Below are 15,627 nucleotides of genomic sequence, written 5' to 3' on the forward strand. Positions count from 1 at the left end.
CATTAATGCAGTGAATCGCTGGGCTCCAAGCACTGATCACTGTGAAACCCCACACATCATTAACTGCCACAAGGCAAATGAACATATATTCTTGCTTTCCATCTACCAATGGGTTCTTGAAACAAACCCGCATCAAGACACACAGAACTTATTTAAAAATTAGTTTATAACAGTGACAATTTTACACTGTCAGAAGTAAGCCAGAGGGAAACGCCAATAATCCATTGGAAATGAGAATATAGTTCTTCATAACGGTTTATGTTAAAGTATACGGGTCAGACCAATTAGCATCATTCACAACTTTTCCTCATTCTTCATTCTTGAAAAGTGACAAAGGACAATTTAGGAACCCAACTCAGCAACATCTGAAGGAGGAAGACAGGAACTTAGCCATTGCTGTACAGTATGTGCTGCAGTGAAATATGTGAAACCACAGTAAAGGTGGACAAACTTATTCAAGCTGTAAGTTCACTCAGTGAAGCCAATTAAAGAGAATAGGAGTCTTTATTAAAATCAGCATGAATTATTCAGAATGCCATGAATAATCTTTGAAAAACTATGAAGAGGACAGGATTAGTTTTAAAACCACAGACAGCTGGTTCCATTCAGTAGAGTCAGTATCGAGGGCACAAATTGTTTATTAGGCCACACTCAGCCAGATTCCTCCATTTCTAACAACAAAGTTGGGAATGCTCCATTTTGGCTGCAAAAGCACCGAAAAATCCTTCAATAACCAATACAGAAGACACATTGCTGGATTGTAATACAATCCTGACTTGCGCGGAAAATATTTCGCTCTTAAAGTTTTCGTTTGGAGGTAATGGATTATGCTTCACCCAATCCGATGATGTAATGAGGTCTTAGATGAGATGATCTTGTGTCAGCACAGTCAACAAAGCCGAGTAAAACACAACTGAAACGGAGAAATGAGGCAGTAAACCCAGATTCAGGTGACCAAGAATTCACCGACCTCTCCAAACACCGCCAGCAGCAACAAGGTTCCATCATACAACACCTTGTTGATGGTGAACAGGCCTTGAGGAGCCAGAGTTGAACTACTTACTGCTGAACCCCCACTCTCTCACCAACTGATAAAACCAGTGTTAATACTGCTGGTCACATTCAGGTTCTGGTCAGTGGAATACAACTTAATATTGATGTTGGGAGATTCAATGATGGTAAAGCCTTTGAATGTCAAAGTATTGAGGTGAATGAAAGATGTTGAGATTCGGTCTTGCTGAAGATGGTCATTTGGCAGATTCAGGAAGCCCATTTCCACACGGAATACTTTGTTTTATTCAACGAATGTGGACATCATTGACTAGGCAGCAATTTATTGTCCAGTCCTATTTCTCCAGAGGATAATTGCTGTGGGATCTGGAGTCACTTGTAGGCCCAGACCAGATAAAGACAGGAGATTTCCTTGCACAAAAGGACATGAATGAACTCGATGGTTTTACAGCTATCCTCATTGAGTACATGTCCACCACGAGGCTAGGTTTCAGTTCCAAGTTGTTTCTTTATTGAATTCAAACCTCACTGTCTGCCATGAGGGGATGTGAACCCATGTCCCCAGATTATTAGGTGAGGGGATTCCCAGCCCAGTGACATCACCGCAATCTCACCATCTTCCCTCACATCAAGGATCCATCTAAACATATCTTCTCTAAAGGTATGTGAATGTTGGGATAATTTCAAAAGTATCATCAGAGATGATTGCATTTTTGGAGACTGAGGTTTGTCTGATATTTTGGCGATTGAAGGAGGTGAAACTGGAGTTAAAAATCAACAATGATCTCATTGGGTGGTGTAGCAGCATCGAGGGGCTGAACGGTGTCTGTCCCAAAAATGAATTGCAGCTCAGCTCATTCTCCCAGCAACTGGAGATGACAGTGGAAGTGTTTCTGTGATTGGGAAATCCCAATCCTGGGCGGAGTTATGCAACCTGTTTGTTGTCTATTCTGCCGGAGTCTGGTGACTCACTGAGTCTTTTTATTGTGATTGGATGGAAGATAGTTTGGGACCAATCAGTGTGAAGGAGTCTCGGTGAAGAGGGGCAGTAACAGGAACTGAAGCAAAGTGCTGAAAAATATGTCAGGAGAGATAGTGAAGACTCTTCTTCAGAACAGTTTAATATCATTCTCGATGACAGCTCACAGACTGAGACAGTCCGCTGGAAAATAATTTATCCACCATGACTGTCAACTGAAGTCACGATGATTGGACTGATAGTGCTGGGGCTTCTATGGGGAGAACTCTCTGCAGGTTAGTAATGGGGGTGTGAGAGAGGGGTAGAGCCAGACTGGGAACTGGGGCTATAACCTTTGATCATGTTCCCGTCAGAATGATTTATAGGGTAATATTTATCTAATTTCAGGGTTTAAACGTCAGTGAATCCATTGTTCTAAATGATTTAGGTTCATACGAGATTTAACCATAAGGCCAAAAGATCTGTATTTGCGAAATTCAAAAGATCTGTTGAACATTACAGGGTGAAAAGTAAAAATATTACAGGGTGAAAAGTAAAAATATGAAATTGGTAGACTTTTTTTCAAGTGAAAGGAAAAGAGAAAAAAGTTAACAGCATCATGTGATGAAGCTGAAGTGAATGGTATAATTCTCTCCAGTGCTGGAGAAACGGTGAACAAAATGATTCATGATTCAGGAATTCATGCCCTGATTTTTATGTGTTTCAGAAACTCACTCTCTCCGGTATTTTATCACTGGTATGACTCCGATTCCCAATTTCCCAGAGTTTGTGATTGTTGGTTATGTGGACGGGGTCCAGTTTGTTATGTATGACAGCAATCGCAAGGATTTAATTCCCCGGGAACAGTGGATGGTGGACAGCGAAGGACCCAAGGCCTGGAAGCGGAAACGGTTTCTTGCTCAGGAGCGAGAAGACTGTGCCAAACGGGATATTCTCACATTTATGTCTCGGACCAACCAGACAGGGGGTGAGTGCTCACTGTCCCACAGCATGACATCTTCCTGTGCATTTGAGGAGTCTGGGTGGGAATGGGAGAAATTAGGAGTGAATCTGAGTTCCAGAGACTGACCGACTGGCTGTGGGAATGGTTGGAGGGGACACCAACTGTCTCTGATCAGCAACTTGTGTTTCTGATTGACAGGGATCCATATTTACCAGATGATGACTGGCTGTGCCCTGAGGGATGATGGGACTGTGAGTGGGTTCAACCTCCGAGGATGGGACGGGCAAGATTTGATCAGCTTCGATAAGGTCCACAGGGTGTGGGTGACCCCAATCCGCTGGGCAGAAAGCATCAAAAACAGCATCGAGTGGCTGAGAAAATACCTGGAGTACGGACAGAGGGAACTGAGAGTCGGTGAGTGAGTGAGAGTTGTTGTGGTGGATGGTGTCTGGACCTTTCTTTCTTTATGTTCCTGCACTGACCCCTCTTCCTCTCTCCCTCAGTTGCCCCCATTGTGTCCTTTATCCGTCTGGGTGATTCTAACTGGCTGTCCTGTCTCGTCACTGGGTTTTACCCACGAGCCATCGAGGTGACTCTGTGGAGGGACGGAGCGTTGATTGATGAGTCCCTGTCCACAGGGATCTTACCTAATCATGACAGGACCTACCAGATCCGGAAATGGATAGAATTTGATCCGGAGGATCAGGCCGAGTATTCCTGTCAGGTGGAGCGCAGTGGATTGGAGGAGAAACTGGTGGTGATTTATGGTAAGGCTGATTCTCTTTGTTAGAGAGGAATCGGACTCCGACCAGGATTACAAGACAGAGGACATAGAGAGGGACGTTCATATGAACGTCAGTGTGTCACAGTGCTCACATCAGTTGTAGAGGACAACAATTCAGGCAGTGAATCAGGGACAGTTTGCCAGTGTATCCTGGTGTGTAATGCTGCCCAGCATCTTAATATCCAGGATCAGTAAGGATTAAAGTATTAGTATATCATCTGATATGCGTGTGACAGAACCAGCTATGTCCATTCAGTTCACCATATTTCCTGAGCACTCTTCAAGTCCATGGACACTTTAATCTCAAACGACAAGGGCAGTGGATTCTTGGGAACACCAGCTCCTGCAAGTTCCCCTCCAAGCTACTCAGCATCCTGACTTGGAAATACATTGTGGGTCCATCTACAGCACATAAGCTGCATTGGTCTAAGAAGGTAGCTCACCACCGCCTTCTGTCGAGCAATTCGGGAATGACTGTAAAGACTGGCCCGGGCATTGACACCCATATCCCTGTGAATTAAAAAAGAGAAACAGATCCTGAGATGTTTTATTATGAGACAGTCCAATGAATCCAGGGATAATAATGTCCAATAGGATCCATGTATCCTGATATTTAAGCATGGCAGCATCCAGTGTATCCTGGAATTGTAGCCCAGTCTATTTATCATTGTTTCTTGATGATCTTTGTCCAACAATGAATAGTCAGCATGAATTTTGAGGGAGAATATTGTGTTTGACCAACTCCGTTGAATATTTTTCATGAAGTAACAGAGGGTACACAGTGGTAATGTTGCACATGTACTGCTGCAAAGTTTTCAAAAGGCCTTAGATCAGATACTCCCATAATAGAAATGTTTAGAGAATGTGGGGTCAGTGGGAACGTAATAAAATGGATTGTTAGCTGCTTTGCAGCCAGGAAACAGATTGGCGGAAAAGGGTTAGTTAGTCAGAGTGTCAGAATGTGGGAAGTGGTGTTCTGCAAGGAAACACTTCCCTTCACATTTACAATATTGATTTGGACTTTGAAATTATGGAATCACAGAATTGCTCTAAAGAAGGCTCTTCAGCCCATCATGCCCTGACTGTCTCTCTGAGCATTACCACTCAGTGCTATTCTCCTGCCTTCTCCCCATCACCCTGAATATGGTTTTATTTAAATGTAAATTTAGAATTTAAATTATTATATACAGCAGCACTAAGCAGTCTAGAGACCAAGACAGGAATCCCAGGTAGTCCCAGGGAGGAGAGAAACATTTCAATATATTCTAACAAAGAGCAGAGATGAGCTTTGGACACTCCTGTGTGATAGGAGATAGGAGATGCAAAATCCCAACGTGAGGTGTCTTATGCACAGGACAGCCTGGTTGTGTCTACGACATTACATTAGTCATTGATTCTGGTGATCAAAAACAATTGTCTCCAAAGAAAAACATTCTCGCTTGTCCAACTACTCCTCATAATTCAGTCCCTTGTATCATGGAAAGGTCCTTCTGCACTGTTTCCAGTTTAATAACATCCTTTCTATTAGTAAGGTGACCAAAACACAATACTCCAAGTGCTGCCTCACCAACGTCCTGTGCAACTGCAACATAATTTCCCAACTATACTCAGTGCCCTGACTGATGAAGACTGGTGTGCTAAAAGCTGCCTTCACTGTTCTGTCTAACTGTGACTCCATTTTCAGAGAACTGTGCACCAGAACTCCATGATCTCTCTCTGTTCCACAATAGTCCTTAAGGCCCTACCATTCACCATGAAACCCCAACCTTGATTTGACTTTCCAAATCACAAGACCTCACACTTATCTGCATTAAACTCCACTTGCCACTTCCCTAGCTGATCAAGGTCCTGCTGCAATTTTTGATAACCTTCCTAACTATCCACGATACCACCCATTTTAGTGTCATCTGCAAACTTACTAATCATACCTTGTATGTTCTCATCCAAATCATTGATATCGATAACAAACAGCAATGGGCCCAGCACTGACTCCTGAGGCTCACCATTAGTCTCAGGCCTCCATTCCGACAAACATCCTTCCATTATTACCCTTTGCTTCCTGCCATCAAGCCAGTTGTGTCTCCAATTTGCCAGCTTCCCCTGAATTCCATGCGTTCTAACCTTCCAGGGCAGCCCACCGTTTGGAACCTTTTTAAAGGCCTTACAGAAATCCATTTAGATTATGTTCCTGGTCACTTCAACAAAGAATTCTTATAAATTTGTGAGGTATGATCTCCTACACACAAAGTTATGCAGAGTATTCCTAATCAAACCCTGTCTTTCCAAATATGTGTATTTTATCTCGCTGAACCCTCTCAAGTAACTTACCTACCACAGATATTAGGCTTACTGGTCCATAGTTCCCAGGATTTTTTTGCAGCCCGACACAATATTCGCTACTCTGCACCTACCAGGACCTCACCCGAGGCTATCGGTTAGAAAGGAAATTTCTTGACAAAAAACCCGAGGATAGACTTTAATCTTGAGAGGGAGATTTAGCCTATCCTACCTCACCTTCAATTCTATCTTAAAGTTTGGTTAGACCACATGTCGAGAACTGCAGACAGTTCTGGTTGCCATGTGATGTAAAGGATATGGAGGCATCTGAAACAGAGGAAAAAGCAGAAATTGCTGGAGAGTGTGTGTATGTGTGTGTTCAGATGGGAGGTGTGGTTGGGGGTCAGGGTCACTGGATCTAAAGCAGTAATTCTGCTTTCTCTCTCCACAGATGCTGCGGGCCATGATGAGATTCTCCAGCAATTTCTATTTTGTTCTCTGTCTGGTCTAGAGTATCTGTCTTTCATCCTCCTCTTGCTCTCGTGTGCTCTCTCGCTCATACACTCTTTCTTTCTTTTACATCTCCGGGTCATTTTCACTCTCACTCCTGTTCTCGCTCTCACTCATTTCTCTTGCTCATGCTTTCTCTCTTGTGAATTTCTCTCTAACACTGTTTCTCTCACACTCATGCTTCTCACTGTCTTGCACACTGTCTCACACTCGCATTTCTCACTCACTTGTTTCTTGCTCTCTCTCTTTCACTCTGATAATGAGCAGTTTCTAATGCCTCTCTTTCCATTTACAGCTTCTGATGAAAGGACATACTCAGACAGTTCTGCCATTTCCTGAGGTATGAATATTGTTGGTCGATGTTGTGAGTAGATCATTCTAATTGGGATATAGAACAACCTCAATTATCCGAACGAGATGTGCGGTAAGTAAGTGATTTGGATAACTGATTGTTTTTGATCAGGTCAGTTATCCGAACAATCAAAGCATTGACAAGACCTTGAGATCTTGTTTGAATAATCTGAAATTCAGACAATTGATGTTTGGATAACCGAGGTTATTCGATATCGGAGATGGTCTTCGCAGTATGATCTGGAGGGTGGACACTGAGCTCAGACTCTCTCTCCCTCCCTGTGTGATCACTAAAGACCAGCTCATGCAGTTTGACACTAAGCTTTCAGACTGTCCTTCTGGAGTTGGTTGACTTTGTCCTGGTCTCCGCCTCAAGGTATTGTCAAGAGGAGGGATTTGGGCTATAAAACCATCTGGAAACCTGACATCCTTGATGGGGCCTCCTGTCATCTGATTGACGCCTTTAAAGGAGTCAATGCTCCTAGAGTTCTCGCTGTAGTTTGATTCTGGAGTTGAGTTTTGCTCTCCCAGGATTCTGAATTACTGCGGTTATGGTGGATGGGGTCTAGATCTGATGGAAGCTTCTGAGCAGGTCAGTAGACCAGACCGTGTGGAGATAGAGGAGAACTGTTTTGACTGGCGGTATGTGTCGGACCCGAATGTCAGTGTAGTTAAATTCAGACCTATTGAGGGTGAAACTAGGAAACACTTCCACACATACAGACTGGGAAATGGTTAGAACTCTCTCTTTCTCAGAAGGTAATTGATGTAAAATGAACTTCAGTGAATTAAAATCTATGAAACTCAAAATTAAGAGACAAATGGAAGATACATAAATGGATTGAGGCAACACACCAGCAAAGATCTGATTGAATAGTGGAATGGGATTGAGGGGGTAAATGGTCTCCTCAACTTCCATGTTCCTGTGGGTTTTGCTGGTCTTTAGGGAGTGGGTCTGAGGGGTTTTACTGATGTTTGGGGAATGGAGCTTTTGTGTTTCACTGCTGGTGTTTATGGGAGATGCTGTATGATCTGCTGGTTTTTCTGTGCTTTCTAACAGAGTTTTTTTTTCTCTTCTCCATGGTCCTCCAATGTCCTTGCTGGAAACCAGGTTTCCATTGTTGGAATTGATCTTCTAATTTGTTCATCCTCAATTTCAGGAGTGATTTGAATTGTCAGTCTGGCTTAGTGAAATGTTTACATTTTGTTAATAATAGATTATTGAAATCCCTCTGTGGCAGATGTTGAAATGTGAATTCAGTCAAATTTAAAATGAAGAGACAGCTTAATGGTGACCGTGTAACCATTATTGTTTGTTGTTAAAAGCCATCTGGTTCACTAATGCCCTTCCAGGATAGAAATTATTACAGACCGCTCTACATGTCACTATGCAACGAGTTAACTCTTAACTGCCCTCTGGACAACAGGCATTGCCAGTGATGGCCAAATCTCAGGAAACAACTTTTAATGTTTGACAGTGTGGTTATTTTTCCTGAGCAAAAACTTCATCTCCACAGCACAACACCCATTGGTCATGCCACATGCACAATACTGCCTGTCAGTTCAGCACATACACATGATCTTAATCAGCCATTCATCAGTGGGATCATCCCAGACCTCAATTTGAATTTTCCTGCACCTTAAATACTGAGTGAAGCCTTTTCTATGAGCTTGTTACACAGCAATTTATCTGGATACTGATGGAAGACAACATTAGCGTAAGGTAATGTCATGAATACATGTCATGCATCCACCTCTTTCCCATGCCATGCTGTAGTCTCACACTTTCTCTTTCCATGTTCACACTCCTATCAATTTATAACCTTCCTCGTGCAAAGCCTCAATAGAGCTGCGTACTCATGGTCTGCATTCCAGCTTCCTGTCTTGGGTTCAAGGCTGCACTATTTTCTGTCCCACTCTCTCCAACTCTGAGATTTTGCTGAGGTGTTTATTAAGTCACTGAGTCATACAGAACAGAAACGACCCAAACAATCTATGTTCCCAAAGTAAACTAATCCCACCTGGCTATGCCACGTCTATATCACTACAAACATTTATTATTTGTGTACTCATCCAAATATAAATGGTGTAACTGTACCATGTCCACCACTTCCTCTGGACATTCATTCCAAACACAAACCATTCTCAGTGTAAAAATGTTGCCTCTCATGTAGGTTTAAATTCTTTCTCCTCTCACCATAAAAATATGGTCCATGGTCTGGAAATTCATCCTCCCTCCACACGCGGACACGTACACACACACCTCCACATACAGACTCATATAGACCCTCTCTCATACACATGCTGTCTCTCATACACACATAGTCCCCCCATACTCACATCCACACATGTGCCCTCTCACAGGATTATACTGTTACACTCACACACACACTGCCAAGCACACACACACACTGCCAAGCACACACACATGTAAACGCAAACTCACTTGCACTCACTCACATACATGTGTATACACATATACACATACACACACACACACACACACACACACACACACACACACACACACACACACGGCTATCAGGTGAATTTGCATTTGCAGAATTGTTTTGGCAGACATGTTGTATACTTTTGGAGCAAAATATAATCTGCAGGCAGTCGATCCATATCACCTAAAGTTATCTCGAGAATGTGACTTCAAAGAAATTCTGGCATTTTCATATTAATGAATCAAAACCTATAACCCACGCTGAAAGATGAAAGACTTAACAGCAATCTTGGTTTGTTCAGTATATTGTTTCAGTTGTATGATGCTGTGATCTTTTGCTATAAATTCTGTATCTTGTCTCACAGCTCCCTGATGAAAGAGCAACGCTTCGAAAGATAGTGCTTCCAAATAAATGTGCTGGTCCATAACCTGGTGTTGTATGATTTTTAACTTTGTCCACCCCAGTCCTATGCCAGCACCTCCACATCATCTGCAATAAGAAAGAGTCTAACCATCAGCCTTTGACCATCAATAGCTTTACCATCACTGAATCCCACTATCAACCTCTGAGGGGTTACTATTAATCTGAACCTGAACTGGACTGAACATATAATACAGTGGCTACAAGGGCAAGTTAGAGGCAAAGCATACTGCAACATGCAACTCACCTCTGACTCACCAAAGCCAGTTCACCATCAAGAATGCACAATTCAGGAGTGTGATGTAATACTCCTGACTTACCTATATGTGTGGAATTCCAGCAACACTGATCAAGTTTGACACCATCCAAGACAATGCATTGACACCAGATTCATAACTAATTAGCTACTCCGCAAGTGACACTCAGTAGCAGCAGTCCATACTGTTTACAAGATGCACTGTGAACCTTCAACACAACACTTAGACAATGCCCTCCACATCAATGTCCATGACCTCCCAGAAGGATAAGGGCAGCAGATACTGGGAAAACCACCATCTACATGATATCCTCCAAACTACTCACCATCCCAGCTTGGAAATATATCTCTATTCATCAGTGTCAGTGGGTCACAACCCTGGAATTCTCCATGAGTGTGGCCAGAGCCCACATTGGTCAGAGCCCTTGAAGATTCTGGCCACAGAAACTGACAGACAAATGCCTTACTCATATCAATCCAATGAGATGTATGATGGTGGCCCTGAGGCCGTACTGGGAGATTACCAGAGGTTACGGTTCATGGACCAAACCTACAAAATCAATGAGTGTGATTTCCCTCTCCATCAGCTGATAACATGTGACAATTCCACCAGCTCCGCACACCATTGTGCAGAAGTTGCTGTTTGAGAGAGTGGATGGAATTGTGCAGAAAATCCCACATACTTCTGTTTCCAGGTGAAGACCAACCATCCAACGTTCATGGTAACACCAACTGTTACACTAACAGAATATTCAGCAAAAATGCCAGCCTGGCAATGAAAGACACCATCTCTGCACAGGTCTCCCATCAGAATACCCTGGACAGAGAACACTCCTGCCTGACATTTCTATAGGGCTTTCCTTTCCAGCGGAAGCACTGCCAAAGCTGCAGATACTGTGTGCACAGTTCATGAGCCACCTGGTGGGCTTAGTGAACAAAGGCCACAGGTGGATACAGTAAGGGAGTGTGGAGCAGCAACCACTGTAACTTTGTAAACAGTAACAATAACTAACTCACCTCTGCCTCACTGACATTCCATGATTTCCACAGAAAGGTGTGGGATATCATTCAGGAATGTCCAGCAGGAATTCAGGCAGTACTATCTTTGAGACTGACCGCTGCTTTCCATCTCTACGCAATGATGATGGGTTACCCTTTCAGTGTAAATGGGGTAATGTTTGAAGTAATGTTTGCAGCATTTGAAGCTGGATGTGAAAGCTAAACATTGGCAAAGTACTTACATCTCAGAGTGAGAGTCGTTGCCATAAAATGAGAACACCTGAACAAGTGAGGGAAATCACAGAAACAGAGGACGAATGACATTCAACCTTTTAACTCTGCTCCACCATTCAAAATGATCATGGCTGATTGTCCAACTCAGGACCCTATTTCCATTTTTGCCCTATCCACTTTTATTCATTTCATCCTAAGAGCTGTACCTAACCTTTTCCTCCAAATATTTAGTGTGACAGAGGCTCACCACTCTCTGGATGAAGACATCTCTCCTCATCTCAGTTCAAAATGGCCTCCCTCACATCCTTAGACTGTGATCCATGGTGTGGACTCCTTGGTCATTGGGATGTACCCTGCATTTACCCTATCTTGTCCTGGGTTTCCATGAGATCTCAGTCCTCAATCTTCTAACCCCTACTGCAAAACGTCCTAACCCATCCAATCTCTCTCATATGTCTGTCCTGGTATCCCTGGAATTGATCTGGTAAATGTTTGTTGCTCTCCCTCCATCAGCAGAATATCCTTCCTCTGATAACATGACCAAAACTGGATACAATATTCGCAGTGTGGTATCACCAAATGTCTGTACAATTGCAGCAAGACGTCGTTGCTCCTGCACTCAAACATTCTCACTATGAAGCTCAACACGTTTGTGTTCTTTATCGCCTGCCACATCTGCATGTTTACCTTCAGTGATGGCTGTAGAGCGTTTGTTCCACCTTCCTTTTTCCCAATTTATTGACATTCAAATAGGATCTGCCTTCCTGTTTTCACTGTTGAAGTACATAAGCTGAATTTTAACCACATTATCTTGCATCTGCCATGCATTTGCCCACTCATTCAACTTGTCCAAAATACACTGATACATATTTGCATCCTGCTCACAACTCAGCCTCCCTCCCAGCTTTGTGTCATCTGCAAATTTGGAGGTATTACATGAAGTTTGTTCATCTAAATCATTAATGTAGTGAATCGTTGGGCTCCAAGCACTGATCACTGTGAAACCCCACACATCATTGACTACCACAAGGAAAATGAACATATATTCTTGCTTTCCAACTACCAATGGATTCTTGAAACAAACCCTCATCAAGACACACAGAACTTATTTAAAAATTAGTTTATAGCACTGACAGTTTTACACTGTCAGAAGTAAGCCAGAGGGAAACACCAATAATCATTGGAAATGAGAATATAGTTCTTCATAAAGGTTTATGTTAAAGTATACGGGTCAGACCAATTAGCATCATTCACAACTTTTCCTCATTCTTCATTCTTGAAAAGTGACAAAGGACAATTTAGGAACCCAACTCAGCAATGTCTGAAGGAGGAAGACAGGAACCTAGCCATTGCTGTACAATATGTGCTGCAGTGAAATATGTGAAACCACAGTAAAGGTGGACAAACTTATTCAAGCTGTAAGTTCACTCAGTGAAGCCAATTAAAGAGAATAAGAGTCTTTACTAAGATCAGCCTGAATTATTCAGAATGCCATGAGTAATCTTTGAAAAACTATGAAGAGGACAGGATTAGTTTTAAAACCACAGACAGCTGGTTCCATTCAGTAGAGTCAGTATCAAGGGCACAAATTGTTTATTAGGCCACACAGCCAGATTCCTCCATTTCTAACAATAAAGTTGGGAATGCTCCATTTTGGCTGCAAAAGCCCAGAAAAATCCTTCAATAACCAATACAGAAGACACATTGCTGGATTGTAATACACTCCTGACTTGCGCGGAAAATATTTCGCTCTTAAAGTTTTCATTTGAGGTAATGGATTATGCTTCACCCAATCCTGATGTAATGAGGTCTTAGTTGAGATGATCTTGTGTCAGCACACTCGACGAAGCCGACTAAAACACAATTGAAACGGAGAAATGAGGCAGAAACCCAGATTCTGGTGACCAAGAGTTCACCGACCTCTCCAAACACCACCAGCAGCAACAAGGTTCCATCATAAAACACCTTGTTTGATGGTGAACAGGCCTTGCGGAGTAAGTATTGAGGTATTGAGGTGAATGAAAGTTTAGATTAGATTACTTACAGTGTGGAAACAGGCCCTTCGGCCCAACAAGCCCACACCGACCCGCCGAAGCGCAACCCACCCATACCCCTACATTTACCCCTTACTTGACACTACGGGCAATTTAGCATGGCCATTCACCTGACCCTCACATCTTTGGACTGTGGGAGGAAACCAGCGCACCTGGAGGAAATCCACGCAGACATGGGGAGAACGTGCAAACTCCACTCAGTCAGTCACCTGAGTCGGGAATTGAACCCGGATCTCAGGCGCTGTGAGGCAGCTGTGCTAACCACTGTGACACCGTGCCGCCCACTATGTTGAGATTCGGTCTTGTTGAAGATGGTCATTGCCTGGTACTTGTTTGGCATCAATGTGATTTCCCACCTGCTAGCCCAACTTTGTATCATGTGTCATACTATGTAAATACATGGACTGATTCAGTGTCTGACGTCTCACACTGAAAAATATCCAACCATCAGTGAACATCTTGACTTCTCACCTAAGGATGTAGTGAAGGTTATGGATGAAGGAGTTGAAAATCTTTGGACCTAACACCGTTTCGTGAGGAACACATGCAGTGCTGTCCTGTGTCCGAGATTGCTGTACCTGAACAGTTTCACTGGGGGCCCATAACGCCAAGGAATTTGTTAGGGCCCACAGTCTTTGCTATATCCCTAGGCGTTAACTGTACACCAGGTCTAGCAGGATTTGGAGGCAAATTCAGGAAGCCCATTTCCACACGGAATACTTTGTTTTATTCATCGAATGTGGACATCATTGACTAGGCAGCAATTTATTGCGCAGTCCTATTTCTCCAGAAGATAATTGCTGTGGGATCTGGAGTCACTTGTAGGCCCAGACCAGATAAAGACAGGAGATTTTCTTGCACAAAAGGACATCAATGACCTTGATGGTTTTACAGCTATCCTCATTGGGTACATGTCCACCACGAGACTAGCTTTCAGTTCCAAGTTGTTTCTTTATTGAATTCAAACCTCACTGTCTGCCATGAGGGGAATATATTTCGCTCTTAAAGTTTTCATTTGGGGTAATGGATTATGCTTCATCCAATCCGATGATGAAATGAGGTCTTCGTTGAGACGATCTTCTGTCAGCACACTCGACAAAGCCGACTAAAACACAACTGAAACGGACAAATGAGGCAGTAAACCCAGATTCTGGTGACCAAGAGTTCACCGACCTCTCCAAACACTGCCAGCAGCAACAAGGTTCCATCATAAAACACCTTGTTGATGGTGAACAGGCCTTGCGGAGCCAGGAGTTGAACTACTTACTGCTGAATCCCCACTCTCTCATCAACTGTTAAAATCACAGTGTTAATACTGCTGGTCACATTCAGGTTCTGGTCAGTGGAATACAACTTAATATTGATGGTGGGAGATTCAATGATGGTAAAGTCTTTGAATGTCAAAGTATTGAGGTGAATGAAAGATGTTGAGATTCGGTCTTGTTGAAGATGGTCATTGCCTGGTACTTGTTTGGCATGAATGTGATTTCCCACCTGTTAGCCCAAATTTGTATCATGCTATGTAATTACATGGACTGATTCAGTGTCTGAGGTCTCACACTGAAAAATACCCAACCATCAGTGAACATCGTGACTTCTGACCTAAGGATGTAGTGAAGGTTATTGATGAAGGAGTTGAAAATCTTTGGACCTAACACCGTTTCATGAGGAACACATGCAGTGCTGTCCTGTGTCTGAGATTGCTGTACCTGAACAGTTTCACTGGGGGCACATAACGCCAAGGAATTTGTTAGGGCCCACAGTCTTTGCTATATCCCTAGGTGTTAACTGAACACCAGGTCTGGCAGGATTTGGAGGCAGATTCAGGAAGCCCATTTCCTCTCTTTGTTTTATTCATCGAATGTGGACATCATTGACTAGGCAGCAATTTATTGCCCAGTCCTATTTCTCCAGAAGATAATTGCTGTGGGATCTGGAGTCACTTGTAGGCCCAGACCAGATAAAGACAGGAGATTTCCTTGTACAAAAGGTCATGAATGAACTCAATGGTTTTACAGCTATCCTCATTGGGTACATGCTCAACACAAGACTAGCTTTCAGTTCCAGGTTGTTTTTTATTTGAATTCAAACCTCACTGTCTGCCATGAGGGGATGTGAACCCATGTCCCCAGACTATTAGCTGAGGGGATTCCCAGCCCAGTGACATCACCACAATCTCACCATCTTCCCTCACATCAAGAATCCATCTAAACATATCTTCTCTAAAGGTCTGTGAATGTTGGGATAATTTCAAAAGTATCATCAGAGATGATTGCATTTTTGGAGACTGAGGTTTGTCTGATATTTTGGCGATTGAAGGAGGTGAAACTGGAGTTAAAAATCAACATTGGGTGGTGTA

General features: G+C 43.0%; 1 protein-coding gene across 1 annotated transcript; it reads left to right on the top strand.

Annotated features, from left to right (window-relative positions):
- Positions 1 to 2,037: 2,037 nt before the first annotated feature.
- LOC132832887 (class I histocompatibility antigen, F10 alpha chain-like) lies at positions 2,038 to 9,732 on the top strand. Its single transcript, XM_060851089.1, has 6 exons — positions 2,038 to 2,265; positions 2,697 to 2,957; positions 3,132 to 3,347; positions 3,437 to 3,700; positions 6,800 to 6,844; positions 9,670 to 9,732. Exons 1-5 carry the CDS (start codon positions 2,217 to 2,219, stop codon positions 6,841 to 6,843), a joined length of 834 nt encoding a protein of 277 aa, XP_060707072.1. The 5' UTR covers positions 2,038 to 2,216; the 3' UTR covers position 6,844; positions 9,670 to 9,732.
- Positions 9,733 to 15,627: the final 5,895 nt, after the last annotated feature.

The sequence above is a fragment of the Hemiscyllium ocellatum genome, chromosome 35, assembly GCF_020745735.1.
Source record: "Hemiscyllium ocellatum isolate sHemOce1 chromosome 35, sHemOce1.pat.X.cur, whole genome shotgun sequence".
Lineage (NCBI taxonomy): Eukaryota > Metazoa > Chordata > Chondrichthyes > Orectolobiformes > Hemiscylliidae > Hemiscyllium > Hemiscyllium ocellatum.

Bases quoted from the DNA above. Each gene is read 5' to 3' on its own strand.
- LOC132832887 (XM_060851089.1), top strand. From the start codon at position 2,217: ATGATTGGACTGATAGTGCTGGGGCTTCTATGGGGAGAACTCTCTGCA. The intron at 2,266-2,696 runs GTTAGTAATGGG...TATGTGTTTCAG, and splicing joins ATGGGGAGAACTCTCTGCAG to AAACTCACTCTCTCCGGTAT. The intron at 3,348-3,436 runs GTGAGTGAGTGA...TCTCTCCCTCAG, and splicing joins ACAGAGGGAACTGAGAGTCG to TTGCCCCCATTGTGTCCTTT.